Raw genomic sequence first — 13,393 nt, forward strand, 5'->3', positions numbered from 1 at the left:
TCCAAATATTGGAACAAGCCTAAAGCCGTTCACTCCAAATATTGGAACAAGCCTAATGCCGTTCACTCCAAATCTCTCTATATCCGTCTCTAGGATCTGGAAATAAAATTATTTTATCTATTTTTTATATTATTGTTATTTACCTAAGCTTTGTAAGGATTTAAAGATTATTAAATTCCAATAGATTTACTGTTTTGTATAGAATAATAAAAACATATTAAAAATTGTATGAAGTAAATTTTAAAATTCACAATATTAAAAAAAACTAAATGACGCTTCCAGTAAAGTAGACGTTTTTACAAAATAACTTGATTTTTGTAATTGATTATACAAATTAGCTTTAGGGCTGCTTCCGAAGCGATGGATGTTGAAGCAAAAAGGATGGGCCTGCATATTAATGAGGAAAAAACCAAGATTATGCTGTTGAGTAAGTAGACCAGGGGCAGAGTCGCCTTGTAATGGGCCCCTATAATTTTGAAGTGGTAAGTTTTTCTTGCCTTGGCTCTATTATCAATGAGAACCAGGATGAAGAAGAAGAAGTTAAAAGCAGAATTGCTGCTGGAAATAGAGCTTATTTCTCCGTTGTAAGGCTAATCAAAAGCAAACTTGTTAGCCGTACCACCAAGTTCACCCTGTACAAAACGTTGATAAGGCCAGTCGTAACATACGGTGTAGAAACTTGTACCCTAAGCAATAAAAGCATTAACCTGCTAGACAGGTTTGAATGAGTAATTCTGGGGAGAATCTTAGGGCCCGTATGCGAGAATGGTATTTGGCGAAGAAGGAAAAATGGGGAACTTTTTGGGCTCTATAAGGAATGTAACATCTCCTCGTACATAGAGGATACATATACCTTGGTGTAAAGGTAAAAATCAATAATAGAAAAAATGGCTAAAATTACAAGCAACAATTTTTTTTCCGCACCTGGGACCCATTGAAATGAACTGGGACACTTATAAATTATTTTTAGATGTATTGTCACAACAAAAAATATTAATTAAAATTGATAAGGTAAATGGTTATCTCTTCTACACCTCCTTCCCTTGTGAAATAGATTAACTCGGTGCATTGATTATGGTTTGTAAATTTGGTTAGAAATCATCTTTTCATTTTGTTTATATAAAAATGTTTTTACTATTTTCCACTCAGAAATGTTTATTCTTTATATCAAACTTGGACTTTTTAAGTAATCTATAATAGTATACATATCGTCTCCTCTGCTCGTTTTAAGCTAATATTTCAAAAGTGATATAGGACCGTCGCTCTCTGGGGTCTTAGCGAGTTAGTATGTAATCTGTATATATACTATGTATTATTATATATTTGTAATTGTAATTATATATAAATAAAGAGGATTTGAAAATAAAAAAGGGTCATAGCGGGGTGGTTCCGGCGAGGAAGGATTGCCCTTTTTTGTGTTATGATCTCCTCTTGTGAGATTGTGACATGTCGTACATCGACCAACCTACTCGCTATAATTGTCTGTTTAAAAAGTCAGATAAGTAAGGCTACCATGGAGGGCGGGAGTGGAGGGCTCCATACTGTTTTTTATTTTCAGGCGCTAAACAACTCTTACAAGATCAGAATAGCAAAATAATAATAAGATAAAAAGACAACTCCTTTATGAGATGAAAAAATCCAGAGATAGCTCGATCTGTCCCAATTACATTCATAAATTGGCAAGAAAAAAATTGATGATCATTATTCCCAACCCAAGAAACCTTAAAATATGAATTTTTATAGCAATAGCAAAAAAAAAAAAAGTCGGTTTCTTTAGTCTTTATATTTCTAAACCTTTTTTTTTTTTTTTTTTTTTTCAAAAATCACAAACATTGCGATAAATTTAACATGAGTGCATCAACCTATCAACACTTAGAGACGTAAGTAGGTTAGTGATTAAAAGTTATTTGATACGCGCACCACACCAGATTTTTTAGTATGCCTCAATACGTTATGCATAACATGAGGTAAAGGTGTGAAATCGGTAAAACAATTTTATAAAAATCAGTAAATAAAAACCTTGTTATTAAGTTATTACTATTTTCCATCCATTCAGCAGGTACATAGAACTTTTTTTTTTAAATTAATAATAATAATAATTAAATCGAGAAAGCAACTGAAGAAGGCAAACATTGGTCGGCTGGCTTTCTGGATGTTTCTATAATGCTTGGCATCCAGAACTTATCTAGTTTAATAAAACTCTGGACAATGCTCTGCTATTGGAATGTTATTTATCTAATGTCTATCTAATAGAAACTTCAGAAAAAGATAAGAAAACACGGATTCAGTACACCATGAAATGTGTTCCGCTGAGAAGTGTACTGGGTCCTACACTCTCTCTACTAGCAGACGCTTATAACTTGGCCTTTTTAATCTCATATATCAATATACCAGAAAACATGTACAACAAACTCGGTTCAAAAGGTGTTATCAGTTAATTTGATGCAGTTGTCATCACATTAGAATTATTATATCTACAAATCCTTGTTGGAACTTTTTTCTAAGTTATTAAACAAAGACATTAATTACAAAAAGGAAAGAAAATATGTAATTATAAAAGCGAAGAGGAAAAGATATTGTCTTGGAAACAGTATTAGGAATACTAATAACGAAATTATTCATACGAGTAAATATGTGAAATTCGAAGGAAAAAAAACAATGTCTCAACGATATTAACTGTTCTAAACAGAAAATATTATAATGCGATATTATATGGATGAAATTTTTCTTAAATAAAAAAAGTTTAGAGGCAACAATGCTAATAGATTCATAAAACTAGATTAAGATTACGCTCATTAAATCATTATATAAACGGTTTCACGACGCACTTCCAACAAATACTAACCCTCTAATTCAAGGACTATCAACACTATACTTACCAGATACGAGACGACGTTTACGAAGGAGCTGGAATAGGGACCTCTTAAATTGATTTTTAAATTTCAATTTTAATGGAGAGGCATCAATGGACCTTCATTCCTTCATGACTTTTTTTTTTATTGTTTTTTTTTCTCTCTCGCTGGTTGTAAAAATACTTTTACAGTTGTGGATAAACTAAATAAAGTAAAAAAAAAAGATTACGCTGTATTACTAACCACTGCATGAAAATCTGGAAGTAACATTCTATTATTAAAAAACAAAAATGTTATATTAAACGACAAAAAAAAATTTTTTTGTTACGAAAAGTTACTGACTTTACAATAGACATTAGCAATTCACCGTCAACATAGAATATTTCGTTGCCAAATATTTTTTAAGGTGTGGTTTTGCAATCCACTCGTTTTTTCTCCGACAAACAATGGGATGATGACTGATCGAGAAGAAAAAAATATAATAAACAAACCAGAATTGATTGGACATTGGGATTATCACCTAGTATTGACTTGCACTTCTCACGATATGGGCGGCAAAAAATCAATTACAAGCAAAAATAATATTGTAAACAAAGGAAAAATCCAATCAATTTATTTCATAAAACTGAAGTGTTATGTGCAGAAAAGTTTCAAAGCAAGTATTTGTGATATTAAAACTATAATAAAAACAACTACCTTGAAATTTTATTTTAGCAACTATTTAATTGTGTGCCAGTACGTTCCTAATCCATTTGGTTCCCTCACTATCAGAAGAATTCAGGAAGGAAACAAAAAAAAAATGTGTTAGAAAAAATTCATTCTCAGCAGAGCAGGAGCAGGGGTGGTGGGTTCATGCCTTTTTTTTATGGTTGCTAAAATTCAAAAACTTTATGAACCTGATAAAAAAAAAAAAAAAAGAACATAATTTCAAGGGAACGCATAAAATAAGATAAGGGGCTTTGAGATTTTTATATCAAATTATTATATTATTAATATTATATATTATTTGATTTTTCAGTTGAGAATAAAATCCACGGAGAAGCTTTATTGTTCTTGATACGTACGTTTAAGTAACAATTTGGCTCCTTCAAAAACGTTAATGCATCCGTGAGAGAAAATAATGACGGAACCTGAAAAAAATTTTATAGTGCCAAATAGATACCGGTCCGTACAGTCCCTTAATTTCATCATCAATGTCACATGATAATTTCTTCAAGATCGTACTAAACGTTCGATCTATTAAGCCCAAATACAATTGGAATACAGACAGACTGACACGTAGCCAAGCTTAATGATTGATGTCTGATATGTAAAATGCAATTGAAAATTTTGGATTCGAAGGTATGTTATTTTCTGTATTCATGCAAAGCTCCCCCACCTTCGGTGGAGAGGAAGTAATATTTTTCATCAAGTGGAATTTTGTTATTTAATATACCATGGTGGATAAGTATATTTTATGTAATGTATAATTATGTACGCTAATGCTGCTATAAAGCTGTAGTGATCACGTGCTATAGGGATCACGTGCTGAACAATTGGAATAATTAGCACTGCCCCCAGACACGCTTCCATATCTTGTCTCCTTCCCTTCCTGTTTCCACTTGGATACGACTCCACAATGATCTTGTGTCAAAATCATGATTCAACCAACTTATCCTTCGTTTCATTGATAGATTCAATGTCAAGTGAATTGACTTATTATCAATGTACTATTTACATTAATTTTCATTCATCACCCTCTCGAATCGGACCATGTATCCTGTGTAAGATCTTGACACATGAATTTATAACATAGATATGTGAAAATTAAATCTGAGTGACGAAGAGAGAGCCAATTGTGGTCGAGGGAGTTAAGGCGTGCCTTAGCCGCATTACTGCAATGGTGTCGGTTCGAATACGGCCTGTGGGATTGAATTTTATTACGTTGTGGTCTCACGGAATAAAAACTACCCCCACTATGGTTAGATTAGGGTTGTAACCTGTAGATAACTACCTCCTTCACTGTAAGTCAGACTTGGCTGGAGCAAGTAAAAAAAAAAGAAAAAATCAAATGAAAAGTTACTATACTACACTTAGTTATAATACGTGGTCCAATATTTATTAGCGTACTTATAATTAATATCATCCATAATATAATGATTTTATTTTTCTACCTGTTAAAGATAGTATAATAACATCTAATCTTGATTTGTTTGCCAAAACTTTATTTGAAATTGTTGACTTGACTTAAGTTGAAAATAATGGTCAGGATATTAAAATAAATTTTAAAAGTTATAAAAGGGATATTAGATTCCTTATTTGAGTAATTAGCCTTTAAACATTGTTAGGCCGTTCATTACCGAATAAAATGGTTTTAATTTTATCAAATTAGATTATACCATTTCTGGAAAACCACTACAAACGCAAGAAATCACATTTATTGTAAGAAACACAAAGATGGCTGTCATTGGAGCATTTTGGACTCTGAAATAAAAATTCACAGAAATTCGCCGGAATTCACAAACGAAAATTAATTTTGTTTTAGTTAAGAAAAAAAATTAACTTTTTTCAGAGGCCCTTGAAATGAATGGGCTCCACAGACATACGCAACGCATGTGAGAATGCCACCATGAAATTATTCAGTGACATAATATATATGATAAAATGACACAAGATGACAGACTGCTTCACTAAACATTACCCTTCGGGAAGCCGTTATTTTGCATTTTGCTCCCGGTCAAAAAGATAATTCATAAATCTGAGAATTTGACTTTTAGGTTTTTTAATAGTTATACTCGCATTGACACTTTCTAGAAGAAGGGTTCAAAGGCCGAATATATTAGTTTAAAATAAACAAATATTTTTGATATTTCTATTGAATAAAACTAGCATGAATATCTCCGAATTTTAGTGCGTTTATCATTGAAAGTGTAAACAATCTTTTCCAAAGACACACTGAGTTTAATCAAAATTGTTCAATCGGTTTCCGATAAAATCAGAAAAATTGAATAAACGAATATAAACTTGGTTCCTGACAATTTACGATTTCGGCTTTTTCCAATTCGAACTCTGAGTTTCCATTTTTCCTGTTTTCTCCTTTCGTTTTTCATCAAATTCTTTAATATTTTGTATTTATCCACTGTTTATTATTGCTGAATATGTGATGAGAAAAAGACTTTTTGAAAATTTGGCATTTAAGCTAAATTAAACTATTTCAGTGAGGATTAAACTTAGCTGATATTAAAGATCATCAAGTTTTACAATGAAATATTGTTTTTTATCAAAATCGTTAGTGCCATTTTTGAACAAAATTTAAAATATGTGTAAAATCAATGCTACAATCGGTCAATCGATTTTATGGAAAATATGTAATTTCAATTTTATACTATTTTTCGTTTTGAGCTAGGCTCTTTGCATACACATGGACAAGTACACAAACCGTTTCATGAGACTTTTATTTGGACTCATGGGACCTTAAAACATTTTATTTTCATCGAAAAATCTAATTTGAATTTTTTCACAATCGGAATACTTTCCCTCACTGTATATTTCATATACAGAATAGGGAAAGTAAAAATTTTAAATTAAAAAAAAATTTAAACTTTGACAATGTCTAAAAATTTGATTTTTTGTACTCTCGTATATTTAATAAATATAATTCTTAACGATCAGATTTCTTTTTGAATTTACTATTTATGTTTTTACTCACCTATGGCACAATTTTACTGGTAAATCAGAAATTAATTAATGTTTGACATCCATATTATTGTTTTTCTCAGTAAGAAAATATAACAAAATCCTTTATATGTTTTTTTAATTAAATTTAAATTTTCGACTATAAATTCCTTATGGAAAGTTTTTTCTACTTCTTGAGATAAGATTTAGATCCAACGTGTTAATATTTAGGTTTGTCATGAGCTATTTTAAACCTGACAAGTACCGCTGAAATTTCCCAGAAACACTTAAGGATTCATATCATCACAGCATTTGAAGTGCTTTTTTCTGTAGCCCACAGCACGTCACATAACGGAAAAAATATCCAACGATAACTTGATTATTTATTACAGGCCTAGAGACTGTCCTGATAAGAGAAGAATTACTCATTATAGCCAACATTTTTTTTCCTTAATAAAAATACTCAGTGATCTAATGTAACTTTCATTGGCACAAAATTATTTATTTCATAATTTATTTGTTTATTTGAGTTTAACTAAAAAAAAATTAATTTTAGTCTCAAAACATTTTTATTCTATTTATAAGTCCGACGTAGCGGCAAATTCGTTGTGATAAATTTTAACAATGAAGGTTACTGTGATAAATAATTTTAATGTGAAAATTGGCTAATTAGGGTAATTTATTGAATTGGCCTGCGCAGAATAGCCTTCATGAAGTTGTTTTTTAAATTATTTAATTCTAAAATTGTGTTAAGATTGTCCCTGAGGATGTCCAAAACGCCAGACTTATAAATAAAATAAACATGTTTTGAGAGTAAAATGGATAAAATTTTATTTATTTAAAATGAGGTGTAGATAGTTGACCGTAAATTAATGATTGGAGAAGTTTGTCGGCGGGTGCGGTCAGCAAAGAACAACATAAATAAACAAAACCATATTTATTTATTTTATGGGCATAAAATAAACAAATATGGTTTTGTTTATTTATGTTGTTCTTTGCTGACCGCACCCCCCGACAAACTTCTCCAATCATTTATTTATTTAAATAATATTAACCAGTCTCAAGAAAGTGTTAAGATTATTATTAGTTATTATTTATAACTATACAACATAATTAATTGAATGAATCATGAAGACATGGTTTTAAATGAATTTAAGGATTTATCTCTAAACGCCTTTGAAGTCAACAATCACTAATTTTCCATCAATCACGGCACATTTTTCTCGATAAGAAATGAATTAGATGCATCATGCATTGATGTTTTCCTTTCTAAAATTTACAACAATTTTCATCGAAATTATTTTATATGATAATTTTAAGGCAAAGATTTTTATGGTTAATTAATTCATTTATATTAATGAAATATAACCTTTATACGAAATCTTATACGATTTTCTAGTAAATTTATTAAAGAGAAACATTAGTTCTCAAAGAATTATTCCATATTTTGTTACTATTATAATTCTGGTAAAGGTATATATGTTTTCTAGCCTGAAAATTATAATCAAATAATAACATTAAAAGTATAATAGCAAATAAATAAATATATATATTATACTTGATCAACAAACCTTTTGACTCTATAGATTTATTTAGGCAGAATACTTCAAATGGTTTTTCCCTAAATCTGAATTTCAGTCAGGGATGCTCTTACACTATTTGCATCAATTTCTATCAGATCAGTACACTTTAAAAATTCATCCCCAAATCCAAAGTCGTACAGTCCTTCATAGGTATCTGTAATTTAATTGAACTTAGTGACTTTTGTATTCATATTCCGACAAGGTAACTGTCTACATAAGTTTATATATATTATTTAAAATAATATATCATGTTCCTATGAATGCTTTTACTGTATTCTGTTCGGATTTAATTATTCATTTGCTACTAGAAATAATCCTCAAGCTACGCCAGCGATTCAAAATTATTTATACTTAAATTTATTCTTATACTTAAATTCATTCTTATACTTAAATTTCAAATAATCCAACTATATCAATTCTATAGAGACTCCGAAATAAACAAAGGTAAGACGCTTCAAACCATTAGGATTGTGAGTTTACTTTTAGATTATATTGATAACATCAGTCGGCAACTCTTTTCAACTTATACGATTTTATAGCAGGTTTTTAAGAAGAAATAATATGCACAGTTGTTGACGGTGATGTGCAGATAACATAGAATTGTTCGTGGAAGAAGCCCTTACGCTCAACGTTGAGAGGCCTAGATAGAGGCATAAGACCTTGGTCTTATTTTAGATAAACTTTGAGTTGGTCCCATATTGTACATCGAGGAACAGATAGAATTACATTTCTAAACATCTAGAGATCAGCAATTCGAAGCGAAATTGGTTATGGTTTGCAAATTTACGGTTTGCAAACAAAACAAACATTTCTAGATGTTCATAAACATTGCACTCAGAATTCGTACTGGAGCATTCCCAACACCTCCTTTGGATAGCCAATACGTTAAACATTGAAATAAATTCTGCTTACTGCTGCATGGCTATATGAACTAGCATCTTTAATCAGGTACAAACCGTTAACCGTTCTCGATTTCCTGTTAAATTCAGTCCACCCGATCGTACATATACCTGAAAGGCTATATATGAACCAAAAAGTTGGCAAGGCTGTGGTAAACGTCTATAAAGGATATACAGACCCAGTTCAAATCAAAAGCTACTTCATTAATGGGGAGGTATCAAAACTATACAACATCGAAAGTAGCTAATACAGTTGGGTGCACTGTTGTCATTGAGGCAAATCAGAAATTATAAAAATTCTCTCAAGAGTGCACAATATTTTCTAATAAAGCAACTCTCGTTAGAATGCCTTTAGATTTTAATGAAAACATTAATAATTCCTATTAGGCCCTTGTGACAGATTCGATGTGGTTTCTGCCATTGAAATTCCACAGCCAATTGGTGCGATAGAAATATTATTATGCGAGTTCCTTACCATCGTGGTATAACAGGAATTGAAAGACTATAGACACCAGCTAATTTATCAATCTATTACGGTTAATTTACTTTAGTTTATCGATCAATTTATTTTAAGTTCATTCACTATCATTGTTACAATTTTGCAATTTCTGGGAAATCAAACAATCTTAACATCTTGGCTATGTTCAAGACCAATCCCTTGCGTTAGACAATTCGTCTGATTGTAAATAAAATATATTCCATATCTACAATATTCGAACTATTTAGAGAACTTGAAATATTAACGTCGAATACTGCGGAGATGTAATAATTATAAAAACGAGAATTATAATTTGATGGAGTACATTTTATAAACAATTAAACGAATAGTTTAACACAAGAGATTTGGCATGAAAATGGACAAGATGTAGAACAAACGTCTCCCAAGTCATAAATAAGATATATGAAGTTACTATTCGTCTAATTGTTCGTAAAATGTACCCCATCAAATTATAATTCTCGTTTTCATAATTATTACATCTCCTTAGTATTCGACGTTACTATTTCCAGTTCCTTAACTAGTTCGAATATTGCAGATATGGAGTATATTTTATTTACAATCAGACGAATAGTCAAACGCTATGGATTGGATTTGAAAATGAATTAGATGTAGTCTTAAACTTTATTCGATTCATAATTAACAGATGTAGAAAGGTGTAAGGGTGTTTCTCCCCTCCCCCCAAAATTGCTTTGTCAAAAAATATATAACCCTTATAAAATATTGTATAATATTATTTCGAATTAAATTTTTACAGGATTAGTAAGTTGCTTTACAAAGTATTGGCACTAATTTCAATAAAAGTTAAAAGAAGGTTGAAGTAATGCAGTTGTGAAATTCAGCAAGGCTGTGGTCGACAACATTCAGAAGTCAGGTAGAAATAAATAATTAATTAATTATTAATTTAATTATTTATTAATAACTAATTCATAGATTTCTAAATTTGTTAAATGGTGAATAACAGAATTGGCAGTGGCTGTTATGAATCAATTTGCCCGGGATTCACTCACCTGTGATAGCCGTTATCTCTGAGTGCTTCTTATCAGACAATTATGAGAATCTTTCTAGATCTCAGTTGGCCCTCGCCTTTGGTTTAGGAACGTCTCATCAAACATCAATGGCGTCCAAACTCAGGTTTTTTCCAATCACCGTATTTTTCGCACTTCCAGGCAGCTTCCTCATCACGTAAGTAAATTATTAAATATTATTATTCTAAGTAATGGTTAATAATCTTTTAATAATAGTAATATTCATAAAGAGTCCGTATACAGTGATGTAAGTTTCAAGTCATACGGCACAAGTTTGTATACATTATTTCTGTTTAAATAGTTGTCAGTATCGCTTAAATATTATTGTCCGTATATAAATGAATAAATGTCGGCAGTTGCGAAAAAATTATTTGAAAATTCTGGATTGATTTTCGTTGTGAAAGCATCGGTTCCAGAGGGTGACAGATAATAAGACAATTTTAATTATTGGTATAATTTTAAATTATGTCCTCCATATTTGTATCTTAAGTGAAATAGGGAACATAATTTTTCAATATTAAAGCATGTGAAAAAAATATTTATGGATCATGATTGACAATATGGTAATTTGAATTAGATAAGGTAAATTACCTTACCTTAATGGATGTGGAATAGAATTTACTTGGAAAATGTATTTATCAAGCGTAATATCAAAACTTTCTTAAACATAATCGGGAATATATTGTAAAACTTTTACAAGTAAGGTTGCATTTTTTTATAATAAAAAAACTTGGGGCCTCTTAGGATTTGAAACCTGAATTCCAGTTCACAGCGGACAATATCCCCAATTTTCAAATCAGTTTTTCCCTGACAGACATCGTTGGCTGTTATTGATTGAATTCCTCATAAAACTCCTGACATTGGCCTTATCTGCAAAACAGTAGAAGTTAATCAAATATAAAATATTTAAATTAATTTTTTTTTTAATTTTTAAAATAGCGTTACTATTTTGCTGAGGGTATTGCTACATTTGACTTTTATTATCAATACTTTTTTTGTTTTTTTGCTCCCACTAAAGACAATTTTCGTAACCACCCCTGGGTGAGAGTAATTTCGAAATTGATTATTTAATATCTTAAAAACGTTTGAAGAAATTTTATTCTATATAAAATAAAATTTGTAACCTTCCTTCGCAACTTTTTTTAATATACATTTACCATTATAATTAACAAATTATAATTTACCTTATTCAAATGAAAATTTCTATTGAATTCCCAAGCCAAAAAAAAATAATTGAACAAACATCATTATTCAATTATTATCATATTAAGTGCAAATTTGAATCGTTGAACCTTTTCTCACGTCTTTAATGAAAAAGGGACAAATACCGTATTTAATAACGTCTACTATTTAATGTAATAATTCTTTAGAATTTAAACAAATGTAACAGGCGTGAGAGAGAACAATATAATTCAGCATTTATTCCTTGTGAAAATCTGGGTTAAGTGAAGGAAAACTGTCAAGATTCTTTGACCTTTGTCAATTTTGTTTTCGTGGTTAGTTGTATGTTGTAGGTCAGCGTACAAAGTTATGTTTCCTCACGTTATAGGAACACAACATGATGGTTCCAAATATATATATTTTAATTTAAAAAATCAGTTGTTTTGAATCTTTTTATCCAATCAAATAATTGTGTTTAATATCTGTTATCTTAGTAGCCAACTCGATGACGACATCCATCGTGATGAAAATAAAAAGAAATAAGATGAAAATAAATAAAATAAAATAAAACCTTTTATTCAGCTAAATATTAAATAACGAAATTTAATTGAAAAATAAAAATGAATTAACTATCACAGTTACTATAGTATAAAATTAATTATATCTAAGCAATATTTAATTAATATGCTTGTCTTATGACAGGAAATAATTAATAGACAATTTTTTTTAAAAAACAATTTTAATATTAAAATTATTTCGATGTTAATTAAATTTATTTTAAAAAGACATGATTTGAGATGTTGGAATCCAAAACTATCCATATCCATTTTGAAATTTCTAATACTTTTTAATAACACTTGGCACTAGAATATACGGAAATAAATCATAACGAAAAAAAATAAACATCATAACGACCCAGAAAATTTTTTGTCAAGACCAAATTCTCCAAAGTTCTTGGAAAACTATTTCTGGAAATGAAAGTAAATAAAAGGCCAAGGGCTATGATTAAATGGTATTTAAACTCCATTCTCAACTTTGTATTTCTTACAAATAAAAATTCCTGTGTCTTAAAAATAAAATATGTATAAAAAATTAATTAATTTTTGATATGATACGAAACAATATTTTGTGACTGTACATGTTCTTCAGAAAAAGAATTGAAATTCGGATGGCATGTGTCAAATGAAATATTAAATACCCTGTAACTAATAGAAAGATTAGTAATTGTGTGCCAAGGTCCTCCACGATCCATGAGGAATTTCCTAGTAAACTTGATACCATAACTAACTCTAGATATTGTCATGTTCTCTAAGGTACAAGTAAATATTATTATTGTTCTTTGACCGTACAACCGTGCGTTATCATTAAAATGATAAGTGATGCTGTTATTACAACAAATGTTAATGCACTCTGCTAAAAATACTCTTTAGGAGTTGTGATTTTAATCTCGTGTTTTATATTTACTAATTTCGTAGCCACAAAGGAATAAGTGGTTACATCCATTACTGGATTTTTTGTGGGTGGTGCTTTTTTTAATTTTTGCTTTAATGGTGCAAGTCACAATCATATTGAGTTTCTTTTTCTTTTAGCGTTATAGGCAACATCTGGCCTGAGAGGTCCAGATATTATTTAGCTGCCCTCACAATATCTGGCCTGAGAGTTCCAGATATCATTTAGCTGCCCTCACAGTATCTGGCCTGAGAGTTCCAGATATCATTTA

The 13,393-nt window shown here is 30.1% G+C and overlaps 1 protein-coding gene across 1 annotated transcript in view; it reads left to right on the forward strand.

Annotated features, from left to right (window-relative positions):
• Window positions 1-10,544: 10,544 nt before the first annotated feature.
• The window catches only part of LOC106681521 (DNA damage-regulated autophagy modulator protein 2), a 16,978-nt gene continuing 14,129 nt past the window's right edge, over window positions 10,545-13,393 (forward strand). The window contains exon 1 of the mRNA XM_014421868.2: window positions 10,545-10,669. Coding sequence (XP_014277354.1) covers window positions 10,602-10,669 — 68 coding nt within the window. The 5' untranslated portion in view covers window positions 10,545-10,601. The remainder of the gene's footprint in view (window positions 10,670-13,393) is intronic.

Source organism: Halyomorpha halys, unplaced genomic scaffold (genome assembly GCF_000696795.3).
Source record: "Halyomorpha halys isolate HHAL.00 unplaced genomic scaffold, Hhal_1.1 Scaffold343.1, whole genome shotgun sequence".
NCBI classification, from domain to species: Eukaryota; Metazoa; Arthropoda; class Insecta; order Hemiptera; family Pentatomidae; genus Halyomorpha; species Halyomorpha halys.